The 20,042-nt window shown below is 39.1% G+C and overlaps 1 protein-coding gene across 1 annotated transcript in view; it reads left to right on the top strand.

The window, feature by feature from the left end:
• LOC145769205 (polycystin-1-like) overlaps nucleotides 1-20,042 on the top strand; it is an 82,090-nt gene that overhangs the window by 11,414 nt on the left and 50,634 nt on the right. Inside the window, exons 9-31 of the mRNA XM_082580793.1 lie at nucleotides 1,321-1,471; nucleotides 1,759-1,886; nucleotides 2,462-2,593; nucleotides 2,857-2,999; nucleotides 5,119-5,269; nucleotides 6,442-6,691; nucleotides 7,572-7,690; nucleotides 8,400-8,522; nucleotides 9,501-9,632; nucleotides 9,857-9,994; nucleotides 10,389-10,568; nucleotides 11,110-11,229; nucleotides 12,879-13,083; nucleotides 13,671-13,900; nucleotides 14,564-14,664; nucleotides 14,935-15,091; nucleotides 15,491-15,665; nucleotides 16,028-16,144; nucleotides 16,586-16,731; nucleotides 17,275-17,487; nucleotides 17,904-18,014; nucleotides 19,026-19,266; nucleotides 19,616-19,806. Coding sequence (XP_082436919.1) covers nucleotides 1,321-1,471; nucleotides 1,759-1,886; nucleotides 2,462-2,593; nucleotides 2,857-2,999; nucleotides 5,119-5,269; nucleotides 6,442-6,691; nucleotides 7,572-7,690; nucleotides 8,400-8,522; nucleotides 9,501-9,632; nucleotides 9,857-9,994; nucleotides 10,389-10,568; nucleotides 11,110-11,229; nucleotides 12,879-13,083; nucleotides 13,671-13,900; nucleotides 14,564-14,664; nucleotides 14,935-15,091; nucleotides 15,491-15,665; nucleotides 16,028-16,144; nucleotides 16,586-16,731; nucleotides 17,275-17,487; nucleotides 17,904-18,014; nucleotides 19,026-19,266; nucleotides 19,616-19,806 — 3,654 coding nt within the window. The remainder of the gene's footprint in view (nucleotides 1-1,320; nucleotides 1,472-1,758; nucleotides 1,887-2,461; nucleotides 2,594-2,856; nucleotides 3,000-5,118; nucleotides 5,270-6,441; nucleotides 6,692-7,571; nucleotides 7,691-8,399; nucleotides 8,523-9,500; nucleotides 9,633-9,856; nucleotides 9,995-10,388; nucleotides 10,569-11,109; nucleotides 11,230-12,878; nucleotides 13,084-13,670; nucleotides 13,901-14,563; nucleotides 14,665-14,934; nucleotides 15,092-15,490; nucleotides 15,666-16,027; nucleotides 16,145-16,585; nucleotides 16,732-17,274; nucleotides 17,488-17,903; nucleotides 18,015-19,025; nucleotides 19,267-19,615; nucleotides 19,807-20,042) is intronic.

The following is a 20,042-nucleotide window of genomic DNA, read 5'->3' as shown; positions in this document are numbered from 1 at the left end:
GTGGGGGCCGGGCCCCCACGCCCCCACGGGTTAGGCGCCTATGAACCTACCTACTTGCTTGCTTACATTACATTCCTGTTCTGACCCGTAATTTACTAAGTAATTTCTCAGTAGGCCTAAGTTGTTTTAACTAATTCTTTTTTTTTTCTGCAAGACTTCAGTCTCCACGTGGGACTCTAGCGTCAAAGGCAGTAGTGCGATATACAAACAAACTCCAGCTGACTGAACAATAGATGACACTGTGACACAACACTAGAACAATGGGCAATTGCAAGACGTCAACATTTCGCAGTTTGACAAAAAAAATTGCAAACAACAACTAAGACATTAAAAAGTATGCGTTGACGCTATGCGCTAAAAATCCGCGAAAACTTTACGGCGCATCCTCAAGCGCAAACTATCCAAAAAAAATGTGGCCGCAAGCGTTAGCGCAAACAAAAAGTCTACGCCGCAAGTATGCGGCGTAGAATATGCGGCGCATACGTACATCTCTGGCTATAGCCTACCAGAGAAAACTAAGAGCAAAGCAGATACATGCATGTTAAAACTAACTACTAACAATGTATCGAGCCTCAATCATTGACTGAAAAGACAATTGACCAAAAAAAACATTGCCTAGCAATCACACCCCTAACACCACCAATAAAAAACAAATACTAGAGGATAAGCGTCCTAAAGAAAACTGAGAGCAAAGAACATGCATGCTAAAACTAACTGCTAATATTGTACTGAACTACAAACATTGACTGAAGACCCAAAAGACCTTTAGACCAAAAAACATAGAGTGACAACCACACCCCTAACACCCCCGATTAAAAAGAATACTAAAATATAGCATATTGCAGCAAATTGAGAGTAAAACACATACATGCTAAAACTAACTAGGCCTACTAACATTGTATGGAACCACAAACATTGACCGAAGAGTCAACAGACCATTGAACCAAACAACATTGACTGACAACCACACCCCTAACACCACCGAATTCATTTAAAAACAGTGACTGAACCACACTCCCATCAGAATAAATGTTGAAAACGGTATGATTAACATGTTGGTACTGAAACGCAAACGTCTATTATCTGTGGGCCCCCTGAGATGGTGGGGCCGGGCCCCCTTTGGCCCTCCCCTTGACACGGCACTGCCCAGTGCCCATACCCCTTTCTTGGTTACACTTCTGAATGCATACTATTATAGTGAAAAGCAGTTTTTTAATACTTGAGGTTTTTTGAGATGCTTCTATTCATTTAGAGATTTTTTTATCATCTTGCGTATGATAAATTCTTTAGTTTTGTTGTAAAATTCGCGTCAATTTGTAGAAATTTGCGCTGATATTTCCTGGCCTGTGGGTGGTTGATGAAGGGAGTGTGCTATCATGGGAATTTGTCTATCCGCTATCGGGAGAAGACATTGTCAGTCTGCAAATTTATCGCCCTTCTTGTGATTCGTCATACAATTTGGTTTCACCTGGTAAGTGAAGTAAAAAATATATATGACAACAATATTAGGCATACTCTGTAGTTTTTGATTGTAATCCTGAACATTGCGACTTTGGGCATCGAATTCTCAATGCGTTTTGAAAACTTGTAAACTGAGGCTGATTGGTTATATACAGCTGGTGGACCTTTAATTACACATTCTTTAACGGTGCTTCGTTTTTTTCATTTTTCCGTTAATGCCTTTGGTGTAAACCCTTTCTTTGTCACTCCTAAACCTTGTGTGATAGTTCCAACTGTTCTTTTAATTATTTCATTCAGGGTGTATGGTCGAAGGTTCGGTTACACCATACGCGACTTGTGCAAAGGAACAATGCTCCCCCGATGTACAAAGCTGTGCTTCTGGTTTACAATTCTGCTACTTCAGCAAATCTGCCCCACATTGCAGAGTGAGATTTCATTTTTTAAATTTGTAACTTATTGCCATTTAGTTTAACATTTAATCTTAACACAGAGAACAAAGTCCATCATTTTTACATTGATTCAACGTCGGCAGACGTTGAATCAATGTAAAAATGATGGATTTTGCTGCCCTGGGAAGCCACAATCTATTCACAATTGTAAAATTTACATGCTGGAAAACCTACACTATTCCAGAGCGCGATATTATTGTTGCTCATACAAGGGCACTTTGTTCTCTATTGGAGCTAGGTGACGTTGAACTTTGTTTAGATTGCTGAGTGTGGTATTTTTCAAATGAAATTTAGTTGACTTATCCCTCTTAAATCAACAATGGTTAGGCTTTGTTGAATTCTGTGCCTTTGCTTTGGGTGAAATTGACATCTGTTATTCCTACATCCTAGTGTTATTTAAAACATAATTGAGTAGAGTTCACTTGTTAAAGCTTTCCTATAGTACTACTACTAGTTTCCAATTTTATTATAAGATTTTACTGAATGGAACTGTATTTGATATATGCCTGTATAGATGACTTTGTGGTCTATTCAACGATTTGTACGTTTAGAGCAAGCTCACCCACTGCAATTGGTACGAGGAGGGCAACGTCACGTCGCCATTACGTCATCGTGACGTCATTCCGAAGTATACACTTGTCAAGGAATATCCCATCAAAGTAACAACATCCGGCCTTTACCAAGTGAGAGTTTAACAAATATCGATGAGTTTTGTGACTTTGTTGAACTCAAATAGTTGCTAGTTTTTGTTTTGTTTGTTGATACTTTTTCTCTTCTGTTAATTTTTTTGCTTTTCTCTCAGTAACGTTGCTTTTCCGTGATCATATAGAATGTAACGGCAGGACATTGCTTTGTGACCTCACAAACTTGCAACGTGGAGTCACATCATGAATTCCAGTATCACTAATGGTTTTGCGACAAACTGAGATGTGTTCTTCTTGATTAGGTTGTAGATCGTGATCACTTTCCTGTGAAAGCCAATGATATCCTTGGTTTCCAATTCGTCGAAAATTCTGTTTTGGACAGTGAAAAGTTTGCTAACATACTCGATTTTATCCCTTTGACCTGCAAGAACACCAGCAGTAGTCAGTAAGTTTTCCAGTTCTGCACTGTGTGTTTGAATATAATATTTTAGCCTTATTATCAGTGGGTAAATCATCCCCTTATTACGTAGAGACAACATATATTAACAGACAGCTGTTATGAAAAGCTGATGCATTTAGCAAATTTTGTTCCACTTCTTCAATTGCTTTGCCTGAATCTGGCATTGTCGGCCTCGGATGAATAATTAGATCAAATGTTTCTATAATGTGTTGTATGAATGATTGTTTCTGCCTTGTAGTTAACTTTTTTCAGATGAGTTTGTCTTTGTTTGCCAGGTGCCTGCTTCCAAAAATTTTATCAATTATTGAGAGATGTTCTAGTTTCCAGTTTTTGCTTTCTTATTGCATGGCCGAGAAATTATATTGTCTTTGTTTTAGTATTTTTGAACAAAGATCTGGTTTGATTTACTTGTTGTAGATATAGAATTTTTGATACCGTTAACTCATGCCTTATACACCAATGAATTAAATAAAAGAATGAAGTTTTGTGAAGAAAGGGGCGTTCTTCCCGGCTAGCAGCACAAGGCTGAGCACTCACTAGTACAGCGAGCAGTTGCGATTCGCTAACCATAACGGTATAGGTTCCACGCTAGCCATTCAGACCATCCAATCAACAATATGTTTCTCGGCAGCCGATTTGTAGCAAGAATTGACAGCGATAGACACATGTTTCGCCCATGAGGCTGGGCTCATCAGTATCGCACCGTATGTGTTGAACTGTTTTATTCGCATCAGTAGCTCACGGTACAAAAGATTGACACGGTGAGAGAGTACAAACAAACATAGCCAGGTCGAAGACTTTCAGATAAGAATTTTTACAAAATGAACATATGTCAAATACTTTTTGATTTTGTGATATTTAAACAACTTTATTTCGTATTACGCTACAGCCTTGGTATTTGGCTTAGTATCTTTGAGGTATTTTTGCGTTACTTTCTTCAATGTACCTCAATGTCGGAAGTCTAAAACTGCTTTCTTAATTGTTTATGCAAGCATATAGCATATGTACAGTTATGTTGGCTTATAGCAGATATGTAAAAAGACATACAATTGGGATTAAATTTTTCAATTTTGCTTTTTTTTGTATGCATCGGACAGATGTTGTTGTGGACACTCAACTTGTCTGAGCAGTAGTAGAACTCCACCTGACTGTAAAGTTTGTAACATCAAGAATCCTCACTGGGCCATTCTGGTTAAGTTATTTTGTAAAAGAATAATTTTATGCAATTTTAACGGCATAAGACGTTGCGTGAACGGTAACTGTTTGTAGAAGCAAATTAGCTGAGAATTGTGAAGAGGACTTTAAGCACTTCACAATGGAATTGGCCAACCCATTGCCACCGCTAAAAACGTGAAGACAATGGTACTTCATGAAGCTTTCTATTATTTAAAAATACACAACTTTTTCAGATTTTATTTCATTGCCATAACATTGCTATAACTTAGTACCAGATCGCCTTTTCCAGTTAGTTTTTTCCACTTTTGATTGCCATAACAATATCCCTTTCCATTTTAAGACGGCTATATTCGGTACAATACTAACAAAATAAAGACCGTACTCAAATCTTAAAGCAACAATTTTTATATTGATACGTGGCTTTATTTTGTCAAATATTTGCTATGTGATATAAATTGAATCACTTTTTTACCCATAAAACGCAATGATCAAGTTATTTTTACAACTACATCTCACTGGAAGTTTGTTTTGTGAAGTAGTTGGTCTGTAATATACATTATGACGCACTGACATGCTGTGGATGGGTAAAGATTGGATGCTTTATTGAGAATGTATAAGAAAAGTTATCGAAATAGTGATTAATAACAAGCAAATGCAATTAAGCAGAAGAGCACTTGGTTCGATCCAGGCCTAGGTTCCTTTTTTTTGCGAACTTTACAATATCAGCCATGTTCTTCCTTTTTGTCATTTTAAACCCCATGGATAAATGCAGTTTGTCTCTCGTGTAAGTTTGCAACTGACTATCCAGTTTACAGGGTAACACTGTAGGGATTGGAGATTAAATTGGATTAAAAATGAAGTAAAAGATTGGCATATTTTTCCATTTGTTTACTAACTTAGTTAGTATGACTACTAATTTATTTTGCAGCTGGCGACAAAGTGCGATGTTGTTTGCACTAAACGACTCGGCCACCATCGATAGTATAAACTACCCCTATGAATGGGTTGAGCCGGTATGGTGCGATATAAGGATGCACTACACTAAGCAGTCACAAGGGACAAGTGTACTCGTGAACGATGTATGTTGACTTGGATTAATTAATCGTACACTAAATAATGTTGTTATAATTTTGTGAAATCTGGCCACTCACATTAAACTGACGTCAGGTTAATTAAAGTCTCGTTCTTCATTGCTTAATCACACTTACTTTTGAGTTTGACTGCAACTGATGGTAGCAAAGTTGACAGAATTCATTTTTAGTTCAAAATATTCAAGTTAGTTTCCCAAAACAACGGTAGATGGTTTATGTTAGTAATCTTTTCATCACTTTTGGCTTAAACTGGGTTGCTTCATGCTTGAATTGCTATTTCCGTTGCACAATTATCGTAGAGTCCTTGATTTCCCTTCACAAACGCCTTATTTTTAAAGTGGTCTATGTTAAATAAAGATTGATCGAATGATCGTTTAATTTAATAATGTTATCGTAAGTGCAAACTGGAGCCTCCTTCAAAGTTAATGTGGCGCATTTAATGTCAATACAACATCACGGCACCATATGCTGTTGTGAGAATGTCGTTCTACTTTCGGTGGCCACGGTGGTGACTGGTGCGCAGAGATGAATATAATCCTCAGTCAATCTCTTTTTTGTCTGCTGTTTAGTTTTTAGGTGGCTATTACATGATACGCCGTGATGTTTGTCAAGGTTTTATCTAACATTCTATTGTATGACGTTACTTTGTATGAGAGCTGCAAAAGTGTAGCTTTTTCTTTAGCTTGCGTTGGTTAGATATTTGTTAAAGTTGGGGGTTTTGAAGATTGGTAGAGCATTATTACTTTTTCGCATGCAACTGTAGATTTAGTTTCTTTGCCTATCTTGCTTTTTGTCGCGATGAGCTAAACGCATCAACATGTGTTCCCCTCATGACCATCAGCACTCTTGATAACGCACCATTAATCTTCACAGCATTTGTCTATTTATAACAATCTTGAAAATAGCCATTTATTCGTAATTGATTTTTATTCTTTGTTTCTTTTCCAACTTGAATTTTCTCTAAAGGTGTTGCGACCTTGCCAGTTTTTACTTTGCTAACTTATTTCGTTCTCAAGCACGTTTGACCGTTTGCGTTTTGTCGCTTCTACCTTTTTCTAGACCTTTGCTGTGATGATATGATGTTGTTTTATTGTGATGGCCAGAAACAATAACAACTGAACTGTTTGTTTTCGAAAAGTTTCCATTTGTGTTTTGTGCAGGTGGATCTAGGTGAACACACATACACAGCAACTGTATCCAATGACGTATCCAACACGTCTGTCGAATGCAATATTCGTACCATCCTGGGAACCATAAAGGCAACCCTGATCGATCCCACTCCTTCAGAGATAGACGGGATTTCCATCGTGTATTTGCCTAAAGATGCGCCAACGAACTTTTCCGTTCAAATAGATGGAGACCCCGGCTTGGACATTACCGCCAACTGGACAGTTACCAATGACGACAGAGGTAGAGTTTCCTGTGTAATAGATTGAGTGTCGCTTTTAGCAGCATGATCGTAACTTATTTCACAACTGTAGACGAAACGATCTGTTTCCGCTAAGTTGTTCGCTGTGATAGCAGCGGTTTTTCACAAGGCTGCCTAACACAGTTCCCTAGTCGTGTAGAATTTCCCCTGTGTAGTTTCAAGTATAGTAGTCCCCACTTGTTAAGTCTATCTCAGGAGCGGTCGATTTTGCGCACAATTAAACCGGTTGGCTTATTAAGCGGGGACGAATTTCTGCCTCTCATATGAACGGGAGTAATTCTGGACCGGACCAGATTGGACTTAGCGAGTGGGTCTATTAACCGTGAGCTTAATAAGCGAAAACTGCTGCACTAGCTTTTAAGAGTTGGATTCACCAACAGCACGTCTTTTAAGCAGCCAACTATGCTAATCCTCCAATTGGTTAATTGAAAATCAGTTTATGCGAAGTTCATCGGTGGATGAGTAATCAGCGGATTAAGGTTGGTGAACAAGGAAAAAATGTAGTCTGCGGAATAAATTACTTAATCTTCAGATTTGCTTAATCGGTGGATGATCTGCTGTTGGTAGATCCAGCTATTCATTACTTATAAAGCGCCTTATCTCTATCAATACAGTCACTGAACAATTGTTAATCGTCGAGTGATGATGTCACATTTATTTGGTTTCCAGCATTTAGTTCTAAGTTGATTGTCCAGGACCAAAATGGCCAGGTTATGCAACAACATGCATGGAAGAATACATTAACTAAACAATAGCTAATCAACGTGTGCCTTATTATGTAATGCAGCATGCGACAATACAGGGAAGTTGATTATAAATGTTTGAATTGTACTTCTTCACATATACCTTGCGTGATCCTAGAACTTCACAACGCGCAACTTGAGGCGAATTGCTCGGATGTGCCAACTACGAGTGTGAACTGTTCGAAAGTGTTCAACGCTGCTCTCAACATACACCAACCCGGCAACTCAACGATATCGGTATTTGATCGTGCTTACAAGTCATTTTAGTTTTTGTTATTTATGTACATAGGACTACTGTATAAAGAAAGTACCAGTCACATTATGTGATTATCCGGCACGTCAATGAACGGAAAAAAAGGCACCTTTTGGGGTATATCGGTATATTTGCTTGGGTAGCGAAATACATGCTTGTGACTGGCATGTCCATTTGAGTGAAACAACAATCAAGCACCATATACAAAAATTAAAGACTGCCAATGGAATGTAATGTTTGCTTCTCGAAGCGTATGACTTGGGTTATTATCAGATGCGCTACTATTATTATCACTGGCTCTGTTATGATGCAATGAGTACTTTTATTCACATCTGCGGAACCGTATTTTTGGTATGAAAAATACTCTAACGTTTATAATATAAAGCTTTGGTAGAGAGTTTGCTTTGTTGAACAATAGAGAAATAATTCTTTATAATATAACAAGCGGAAAAACGAAAAGCATTGTAGTTAAAGAACAAATAATTATCTTGGTGTACTTGCAAAAGCGTGCGCAGCGGTAAACACTTGATGTATTGTCTTGTTTGAACAGTCGAGCAATTGACGAGAACGTTTTCAAAATGTTGTTATTTTTAAAAGTTTACTCATTTTCCATGATATCTGAGGTTGGTTTGCCACCTTTTGCTTTTATAATCTCCACTCCACGTTATCACTCTTACACAACATTGGATTCAGATTTCTGCCCGGACGTCGTTGAGTAGTGTTGTAACCACAGTGAAAGTAGTCACTGAAGAACCGATCACTGGAACTGTGGTTATACCCGCAACCAACACTCGGATACTAGTTGGAACATACCAGGTGACGTAACTTATTGTTATCTTATAGTGACTGGTTTGCAATTTGAATTAGAAGTGAATATGTTTCGCTTGGTGGCCGAGTGGTGAGAGCGTCTGGCTGACAGTCGAAAGGCCGTCGGTTTGACTCTCGTGTAGAGCAGGTGGTGGTGTTTTGGTAAGACATTTAATGACACACTTGTTTGTCGAATATCCCGTGCGCGGACATTTTGCCGAAAGGACATGTTGCCTAAAGACATTTTTCTGAATGGACAAATTGCCGAAAGGGCTAAGGTTGTGAACGATAGACTAAAACACATTGTTGAGAATATCGATACATATAACACAAAAATGAGTTTCGGCAAAATGTCCATTCGGCAAAATGTCTTTCGGCAAAATGTCCTTTCGGCAAAATGTCTTTCGGCAAAATGTCCGGGTACTGAATATCCAAAGACAGATGCACACAGAAAGCAGTGAAGTGCAAAAGTTAATACTGTATCAGCAACATAGTTGATTTAACGTACACAGCCTGCTGCTGCGCCTCTACGTTGTTGCGCCTGATACTGCCTGCTCGGCAAAGCGTTAAGAGCAACGTATAACCGCGATAGATTTAGCATTTAATGACCGATGGTGCCTACAATGGGTACAACTGCATTACTACAACGACTAATCACAGTAGCCTACCTCCATCTTTTATTTTGAAAAAGTAAGGCTTAATTTTGAAACAATTGTATTATTTGAATGTTTTGGCTGAAAGGTTGGTTGGTAAATCAAACGTTGTAAAATAGATATGTTTATATTTCTTTTGGGAAAATTTATTCCCTGTATGCTTTGAAAAAAATTAATCGACCTTGCAATTTTTAAACATGTCTCGAAGTACCCGTTTTATCGCTTCTACCTTTCTTCCACACCTCTGCTATGTCAGAATATATCGTTTTTGAAGTGATGGTCATAAATAAAAACTAAGTGAAGAGATACATGACTGGTATTGTATTTCTCACAGGAACTCACAACCAACAGCTCATCAGGAACCAACATAACGTCCGGCTGGGTGGTAGATGGCCTCACGCAATTTCAATTCACGCAACCAACTTACAACGTTCTCTTCCGTACACCTTCCACTTATGACGTCACAGTGAGAGTCTGTTTCATAATTAATTGATACATTTGTGACGACTCAAAATGAGTAAAACATTCGAGCATCTCATTTTGAAAAACTCATTCCTTTTACATTTATTTAACGTCTGAATATAGATGTAATAAAACGGGTTTTGCTAGCTGAAGTGCTTTAAGGAATGCCAATACATCGGTTTACGATCACAACGTACAAGTGTATCTGATGACGTTCTTCCATTGTAGGCGTATGTGGCTAACCATGTGAGCAATGAAACGGCAACTTCTCTCCTCGTGGTTGATGAAATGAACAGACTTACGGACCTGCAGTTTGTTGGTGATACGGTCCTTGAGCGAAGTGTGAACGTTCAACTTGAAATCAAGGTAAGTTGATTTTGTAAGATATTTATACCTCGCATCCAGGCTTACGTCCGGTTGCTGAAGTTAAGATTAAACGGACGAGAAAGCAGGGAAACCTATCTTAGTGTCTGCTATGATATTCAGTAGCGATGACAGGGGGTATTTTTTTTGAACCCGGGCCAAGGATGGTTTTAGGGTCCCTTAACCTTTCCAAGGGACTCTGGAACAGAAACCACTTCTTATTCGTTGGATATAGTGCGTTTTTCTTAGAAGTGTCTTTGTTTCTCGAGGATCTCATTGGTACCGGGACCTAATTACCCTCTCAACGGCCCTGATGACACTGGCTGTCTTGCCAAAACACACTCGCGTGCTTTCAATAATAGAACCGATATCCTCGTTAGTGTCTGTTCTACTCCAGGTCCTCATAGATGAGAACATCGACGCAGAAGTCCAGTGGTCCATCAACAACGCCATAGAAGCAACCCACTATCTCACCAGCCCCCACCATGGAACTAAGTTGCTTCCCGCAGTGGCACAGTTGGAGGTCAGTGATACTCTGGACAAGACGTTTACTTCTGCGGGGAACAAAACAGTGAAGGTGAGGTTTGCATATAGAATAGACCGCTTACTAACCTATAAAACTTGCAAGAATAGATTCACGACAACCTCTATAGGCTGGCCTTTCCAACGAAGTCTCCTACAAGTTAGCAGTTGCGAACTGAGCAAACGACAACTGAGCAAGTGACAACTGAGCTAGCAACATTTCAGCAAGTGGCTGAAGTTGGTAAATGATGAAACTTGAGTAAGCCATAACTTTGAATGTCACAAATCAGCAAAATGAGTTTGACAAGCGATGACCAAGCACGTCCGACGTGAGCACGTAAATCTCATTTGCTGACTTGGCAGTAGCTGAAATATAATTGCTGAGTTGAAGCACTTGAAGTTGTCGCGTGCCGAGTTGACCGACTACTTTGCCAACGTACTACCTTGCCAATCAGCTTCAAATTTCAGTTGAGGCTAATCTGCTGTGCTTGATAGCAGTCCAGGGATTCATCCCTGTAGCAGTCAGAGTCGCTAGTAGTAGTAGATAAACATAGTGTTTGTTCAATTTTGAGCTCAACAACCATGCACTTGTCCAGGTTGTAGTGAGGAACGACTACGATGAAATCGTCGAAGAAATTGTACTCTCCGTTCGTTCAAGATTGACCGGCTTGGCAATTGAACCTCCTATTCATAGGCTGGCTAACGAGAACTCGCAGGTAGTGTGCTGTGGGTGCAAAGAATCATTTCGTTTTGTTTTTTTAAACTTCCAAAAACGAATCAAGTTGTCAATTAACGTGTTGCGACCGTGTCATATTTTAAACTGATTGTTCTGCTTTGGTATCATGTACGTTATGACGTCCGCGTTTGGCGCTTCTACCTTTTTCTAGACCTCTGCTATGTTTGGCATGTATTGTTTTTTTTTTTTCGTTGTGATGGTTAGAAATAAAAACAAACTGAATTGAAGTTAGAATTCGATTGTTTTGCAATTAAATGACTGGACCCAAACTAGTAACCATCCTACTTAGCCACTGATAGCATTGGTGTGTGCAACAGAGAGCCATTTGTCAGCTGGATTCATCCAGTGCAGAAGACACATGTTTCTTGCTCTTGCAAAATGACTTTAATTGCCTGTGTAAAAAAACGTTATCGGAGATTTTTCAACGATGGAGTTGTAAAAACTAGCTGCGTATCTCTTGTTCCTTTTGTTGGTTGTCGTAAAAGTTTACGTTTTTTAGCGCTGGCTGCAGCGATCATTTGTTAGAAACAGAGAAAAGCGTAAAATAATAAACTACTTTGATGCTTTACTAACGTTTCGTACTTCATAGCAATGCGCATCCTCAGACGGAATATAACGTGGCAGTAATTCAGTTCATTGTTACATTCAACGCAGGAATGATTTGCTGGCCGAGTAGAAGTGATTCAACAACAAAGCTCACGATTTAGTTTGTTTTTGAATCTACTCTGTAAAGATTGTGTCATGACTTTTGTAAAGTAATTTGTGGCTTCATAAAGAAAAGTCAGGGATGAGAAAAGTTTAGATATTTCTTGTCTAAACCGTGACTAAAACACGCACGAATTATTTTTCAGGTTTGTTTTGGTAAACCGATAATTTACGTTGAAAGAGACCAATTGAAATAGTTTTACTTCAACCTGAGCCCTCTTCACTTCATCAGTTTTATTCAATTGTGTTTTGAAATTCTCTCATGCTTTTCACTGTTTGTCTATGCTTTTGTGTTCAGCTATCGGTTTTGAGCAGATAAGTTGTTACTCTTGAGAACATCTGTACTTGTTGACTTTGACATCATCTTAAAGAGTTCTAGCAAACAATAGCATAAGTCTCTCTCTATGCCGTGTACGTTTTTCTTATGGATTCCAATTTGTGAAGCGAATTTTCTTTTACATTGTTTTCAGACAACAAATCAGTCGTATTTCACATAGATTCATGACGTCTCCAGACGTTGAATCAATGCAAAAAAAAAATCGACTGAATTGCTGTCTGGGGGCTTGTTTCAACAAATTCGACTGTAACCACAAGACAGTCGAAACGTTCGCTGTGTATTTCATTTGCTCACTGTCTTAAAAGCGCTGAGCAACTCAAATCTATAATAGAATCGAACTTTTTAAAGTATTTTATTAAAGTTGATTGTTGTGTCGTTGCTTCGCTTCATGTGGTGTTGAATAATGAAGTAAACTCTCTATCAAAGCTTTTTTTTTATTTCAACTTCGAAAATTTAATGATACAAACTTGAAAGCTTCTTGCGTTGTACAGCAATCCATTACGTTACGCTGTACGTCACTACGTTGCATTACGCTGTACGTCAACAGGTGACGTTATGACGTTAATGTAATACCTTTTATTTTTCAGTTTAAAATGATTGCTTCCCCATCGACAGAAGGGTGCACGTTCACAATAAATTGGGGTGACCTGACCACTGGGACCACAGCAAGCACAGACGAAGTGGCGCATCTATACCTTACAAGAGGAACCTACAATATTTCGGTCACCGCCAACAACGTTGTCAGCACGTATTTCTCCGTTACAGAGATACAAGTTTACGAAAGAATATCAGGTTTATGTTGCATGGTTGTTCTTTTGTTTTTAATGGAACTTCAGCAAAGTATAGATAGCATTTACACCTTTCTACAGTGGTTATTATACAAATATTTACGCTTTTCTCGTCAGCTATCATGTTTCAATGCTATTATACGTTTCAGTCCAAGAAAAACTTTTGTTTCACAATGTTTGTTGACACTTTTTTCTACGCCTACATTAATTATATTGTTATCAAACAGCATCAACTTACCAGCCTCAGTTTTCAGTTTTGTTAATAAGTTTTCAGTTTTATTAATATCAGTTTTTGTACTGATGTGAATTAGTCAACCATGTGCTATAAAGATAATAATATTAATATTTATTTAATGTATTAAATTATTTATTGTATAATAAATTGTATTATTACTACAAAAAGTGCTCAATGCTAAGCAAAAAAGCCAAGATGAGCAAATGACATCATTGCTTTCTAAAACCTCTACAGCCTGTTTCACCCTAAAAAGGGGATCAACAGAAGGTCCTTATTCAAATAGAATTCTATTTTACAACAACTAAACAACAAATTTTACGATCACATCACTTACTAAAATTTTCTACTGCATTTAGGACTAACGGTTACCTCGGACGGCCCCACAGAGTTGGGCCTTAATACAACAATCACGGCCGCCCTGGCTACTGGTATGGACGACGCAAGATTCGCGTACGACTTCGGGGACGGTCAATCGGCTGATGACGTGACGAATTCGGTTGCGACGCATCAGTACAATGTCATTGGGACGTACAATGTCACTGTCGTGGCTTCGAATCCAGCCAGCGATAGCAGTGAAATATTACAGGTAAGATTTGATTGTTTAGTGGTCATAAAATATTCCAGATCGTTTTTTATAAAAAAAACTTAACGAATCCCACTGTGATCCAATTTACCCCCACTGTCTCATAATTTACTCCCGGATCTGCAAAAAAAAATAATATTACCACAAGTGAAGACAGATTGCGGCACTTGGAGGTGAATCCGGCCACCCTCGGTAACAGGGACATCACCGGATTAAAACTGGATTTTTATGTTTTATTTTATGTTTTGGTCTTGTAATAAACTAAAAACGCTTGCCACTCGACTTTTAATGGAACCTGAGGAGAAATTGGGTTAAAAATAAGTTTGCTAAGATTACGCATAATCCCATAACCAACTTAACAAGTTTCGCCACCTACAGCTTTGCCCCAGCTAGGGTTAGCGATTTCAAACTATTACGAGAATGCGAAATTGTCAGAATTAATCTTCTGAAGGACATGAGATGAATCTGTTCTATAGCGAGCTGTTCGCTGTTCTATAGTGAGTAGTCAGGTAGTGCTGATGTCTGGAAGACCGCTCCTTCTCAACATTACAGTAGATGAATCCATCGACTTCGACAATGCCATCAAGTAGCTGTGAGAAAGGAGATTTTCAACCAGAAATCGAAGCAAAAACTATTTGTTCTAAAAATATTCTTCATCTTTTTCAGGTCCAAGTCTTCAACCTGTCAATCAAATCTTTGAACGTTTTGTCAAATTGCTTCCAAACCAACTCAGCCGCCACCGTTCAAGTCGACATGTCTTTGGACAGGTATGTGGCGTACGCTTTCGTCCACGTAGCGCGAATCAGCTCCGTTTGTGACGTCGCATGATCAGTTGAACGCTGGCCTTTCGTTTAGGTTTAGAACATTTCGCTGATGATGTTTTTCAAATTAAACTCAGTATAAAGTACCTTTCTCAAGACCTCAATAGTTCTGCTTACGGCGTTTATCGCATAAGTATATCATATATTTCTAGCACATGGTAGGCGGTAGCTAGCATACTAACTTTGTTAATTTAATCTCATCCTCATTTCATATAGAATGGACTTGTTTGGTTTTAATTGGACATTTGGTGACGCATCATCCATGGTCAGCGAGAAGGGCAATGACACAGCCAGCCATGTTTATTCAGCTCCTGGCCAGTACAAAGGGAATGTTACCGTATACAGCTTACTGACTGGAAAGTCCGACTTTAAGGTATAGCGCTGGTGTTTGTTTGTATATATCCAGACAGCAAATTAACCGTTTCTTACGTTTATTAAACGTCTGTAGACGTTGTTTTCTTAGCACGTAATGTAATCTTGGATTAATGGTGTTGGGCCATCTGGGATTACATAGTGTTGGGCGAAATGCAACTGTCTTATCTCAACATTACTGGTGTAATAAGAATCAATTTTGTTGCGTCCTATTAATAGTTTATTCTGCCAGCATCTTCAACAACTGGTGGCTTCAGAGGGTAATCTGTTGATTAATTATGATTCAACAAAACTTTGTGTGATGATTTAAAATTCAATTCTTGATTTTCCTCTTGCGCCGCTGTTTTGATTCCATCATTTTGATAATAAATTTGTAGCCCTTTCTCTTGTCTTGTTGCAGGCTTTCGATGTTTGTGTTCAAACACCGATTTCTTCAGTTGCCTTCAACACCAACACGACGTATGTGAAGACCGGTGACGCGTATACATTCTCCTACGTCATTGTAGACGGAACAGACCCTGTATCAAGGGTTGACTTTGACGACGGAAATGGCCAAAACGTGATAGACGCGACAGGTAGTCTTGTTATTGTTGATGGCCGTTAATCACGACATAGCCGAGTGGTAAGAGCCTTGGTACGGAACTCGATAGGTCACAGGTTTGACATCACTTAAGAGCATGCGGCTGTGTCTTTGACAAGATATCTAAAGGCATGCTAAAGGGTGGTCATGAAGATTGGCTTCCTTGTCTTTCCGTCTAGTCTAGTGAATCTTCAACCACCTAAACTAAAGTAAGCCTAAATACCACAACAAGGCACATACAGTGAGCGCAGAAGTCGTGCAACATGAGATGAAGATGTATAATACAATATGTTCTTTAACTGTGCGTAGAGTTTGATTGTATGTCTAATAAGGTTATTTTTGTTTTCGTTATGCCAGGCGAAATTGTACACACTTATACGAAAGCCGGTAACTACACCGCTATATTGAGCGCAAGTAACTTCGTGAGCCTGTTGAACGCCACTGCGGACCTGGTTGTTCAAGATGGATTATCCAGTAGGTTTTCTTTCGAAGTTCTGTACTGTTTCTATAAGACTCGGTGTTATCCGAACACCACCTTTCAGTACTTCTCTAAGTTCTAACTTTCCTCAGCTTATGGTCTATTTTGTAAAAGGAAAATATTGTTGGTCCTGCATCGAAGTTTTGTACCATCAAAGATGTTTTATTTGGTTTAATTAAAAGATATTTGGGTTTATCATGATATACACCGACTTATAGCCTTATGGTGTAATGCATCGGTACTCAAAGTGAGGCCCGCAGGAACACTATCTGCGACCCCCATCTTGGCTCTAACATGTACAATTTTAAAGTTAGGTCGAATTTTAAGGGGAAGATGAGTGAAAATTCTAATGTGGTCTCCAGGACACGCGAAATGCGACCTGTGGCTAAACAAACTTGGGCACCCCTGATCTAATGAGTCTGCAATCATCTCTACAGATTGTTCCATATCCACCAGCAGTGAGTACGGTACAGACATTCCTCTTGGACGCCCTGTTTTCTACACAGTGACATACAGTGGAAGCGCAGCGAATAAGTTCCAATGGAATTTCGCGGGTTCCGCGGAAGAGACTGTTGAAGCCACGGTAGGAATTTTCTTTTCATCTTCAATGCAAAGTTTTCCATCCAGTGATTCATGATTCCAGTTTTATCTTTATTTTATCGTCTTCCACAACCGATCTTTCTAAATTCCATCATTGGTGGTATAACATTACTTCTCTGACAAGTGTATTGCTAAAGAACAGACCACCAACAACATTATCAACGGTGATTCCATTTTTTGTTCACCACATAGCGATGGTAGTCTGAGTTTCGTGCAGGACAAAGCCAGACATCGGTTGCTTTGTAGTGTTCTTTCAGTGTACTTGGGATAAACATATTGCTATGGTCTCGGAATGCAAGTGAAGCTTAAATAAAGAATTTTTGTCCAAAAATAATCCAAATAAGATTTTTTTAGTGGCTTAGAGAAACGACAAAAACGATTTGTGCTTGTCAAAGTTACTTTTTCCCAGCCAAACTCCGACCTGTTGAATGAAATATATACAATTATACATGCAAGAAGTTAGTTAATTTATATCTGAACGAGACACTTTACAAGCAAGATCTGATGTTTCCTTTTGTTTCCACAGGTCAGCCACGTTTTCAATATCAAAGACAACGGGTTGAAAATTAAAGTAGTTATTACAAACCATGTTAGTAGCTGCCAAGTCGATGAGGTGGTCAACGTGTATGATCCAGTGAGCGGTGTCGACATTGTACCGGTCAATAGTATCGTTCGTGTCGACACCAGCTTGTGGTTTAACGCCACCAACACCAGAAATGCGAAGATATTCTTTTGGAAAGTGAGTTTATTGCTTGAATTTCTATTCGATTCTTGTTTGTTCAGTTTTCAATACGCTTTCCTTTATTGTAATTCTCACTAGCTTCATTTCGGTCATACTAGCAAAGCTTCGTTAAAACATTGAACTTATTTCACAAGTGTACAGTAGATAGAACGATCTGTTTCAGCCTAATGCTGCCGGTTCACTGTGGTAACAGCGGTGAAGACTGCATCTACGGTAAAACTATAGTCAACTTACTCCTTTCATTCACATCTATACGTGTGAAAAAAAATAAAATAAATCAATCATTCAAGCATTTGATTTCGAGATTTGAAACCAAATTGAAAGCAATCGTGCTTCTGGAACATCCACGAACTTTCCTTTGTACATCGCGTAGTAATCTTCGTATTTTTTCTAACCAGCATTTGCTTTCGTAGATCACTCCTGTGCCGACAAGTGGATGGGTGCATAACAGCACACAGCCTCACTACTTGCATACCTTTCATACTTCTGGTGTATACAATGTCACTTTAAAAGCTGAAAACCAGGTAAGAGCTTTAATGTAGATATTAAATATAAAAAATCAACATTTCATCTTGATACCATTGCAGCAAATCATATATTTTGATATTCTGAGATTTTTCTTTTTGATCCAGATGAAACTTTTCACTTTGTTTTGAAAGTTCAACGTTTATAGTTCTCAAATCTGTTTCATAGCTTTTGGTGCAGCACTCGAAAGATCCGTGGTGAATGCTGTGTAAAAATTAATCAACCTAGGCTATATTTTTCCTACAGCTATAACTTGTCGGGCATGTCTACCGCAAACATTTATCGGGCATGTCTACCGCAAACGCGGAATTGAACACTCGGCAATGATGGGGCGATTTCCTGGTCAGAGGCACCGGGGACGTCCACGTTTGGAAATCTTCAAAAATCTTTCAACATGGACAAACCAAAATTTTGAAAACCTAATTAGAAGTATGGACAATCGATCGTTGTGGAGACTCACGGTAGCCGACGCCTTATTCAGGCATGGCCGATGATGATGATGATGATAACTTGTCTGCATCTACTGCTCTATTTTAAATATTGCAATCATATAGTCTAATGTTCTGAAAATTTGAGCATTCTAATTGTAGTTGCAGAAAAAGCTAAAAATTGCAACTTTTGTCGCAGAATCAACACCTAAATGTGCAGTGATTTATTTGAGGTTTAAAGTAATTGTGGCAATGACAAGTAAGCTAACCATAATAAATTACTTTGCCAATGTAATTGCTATTCGGAAAACTTGGTATCCACGTCGGCTGCGTAGCCGAGTGGTAAGAACGTCTGCGCGACGTTTGAAAGGACGTGGGTTCGACACCGCTCCAGAGCACGCGGCTGTGTCTTGGTTAATGGCAAGCCAAAATAAGGCCAGCTGACGAAGACTATATGTCCCTTCGCTGCTTCCTGTCGTCTGTTGTATCTCATCTGTGATCCCAGTGTACTGTATGTTATCGCAGTGGGCGCAAATAAAAGCACGCTTAGTATTATTATCCAACCTCCCTTGTCCTATCCAGGCGAGCGCCCAGTACGCCTCAACAGAGGTAGTGATCGCTGAACCTTTGGCCAATCAGCTTAACGTCATTGCGTACAACAAAACTGCGACTGGAAACTACGGGCCGGTCAAGCAGCCAATGACTTTTGAAGTCACTCTCCCGGATGGGAATCTTGTGTCTTCAACTGTTGGAGGAAGAACCAATTATTTGACGTTTGAATGGAGATTTATCGTCAACGGGACGATAGAACAGACCATTACAAGTATGTTGTGTCATAGGAATGTGAAAGTCATTGTATACAGACTTACACACGTTCCTTGAAGATTTATATAAGTGGACGGACAGTAAGCCAATCTTTGTGTCCATCCTCATAATATTATCTTGTTCACCTCCATCATCCAAGACACGTAGACCTTCCACTTCTTTAAATGGCATGGTACAAGCGTTGTCTAATGGACCACAAATGAGACGTTGGCATCCACTCCTCTATTTTGGAAATATATGCAAATCACATTGCGTTTGCTACACGATGTTAGTTAGCCGTTGCAAATCACACCTTCCCTATCGTGTGTGTTTCCGCATTTTACAAAATGTCCGCATTTTCTTCTCAGATTCATCGGTTGTTGAATACACGTTTCTCCACCTGGGCAAATACACGATCTGGGTGAACGTTTCCAACTCTGTGTCCTCCAACATTGGACAGACTGATCTTACGTTAGTGGAACGCATAAGCAACATCTCTATCAACAAATTAAACCCACCTGACTCAGCTGCTGCCACAGGCGACGTTGTCCGACTGAGCGTGAGTGTAAATCTTTCCTCTTTTGTTCTTGCCAGCATGTGTGATGAGGTTGTCACTGTAATGTAATGTTTTAAAACCTGGGTCCTTTGGAATTTTTAACGGTTCGTAAGTGCATTCATTGTTGGCGCGTGTATTTGACTAACCTATACACTTTGTCTCTCTTTGTAGTTGGATGGTGTTTATTTCCTGTGAAAGGGAAGCTTTGTGAAAGTTTTTTTTATGTTTTTCATTTAAGT

This window comes from Aplidium turbinatum, chromosome 4 (assembly GCF_918807975.1).
Source record: "Aplidium turbinatum chromosome 4, kaAplTurb1.1, whole genome shotgun sequence".
Taxonomy (NCBI): Eukaryota; Metazoa; Chordata; class Ascidiacea; order Aplousobranchia; family Polyclinidae; genus Aplidium; species Aplidium turbinatum.
The sequence above is the reverse complement of the archived record's forward strand: the minus strand, read 5'-3'. Positions and strand labels throughout refer to the sequence as shown.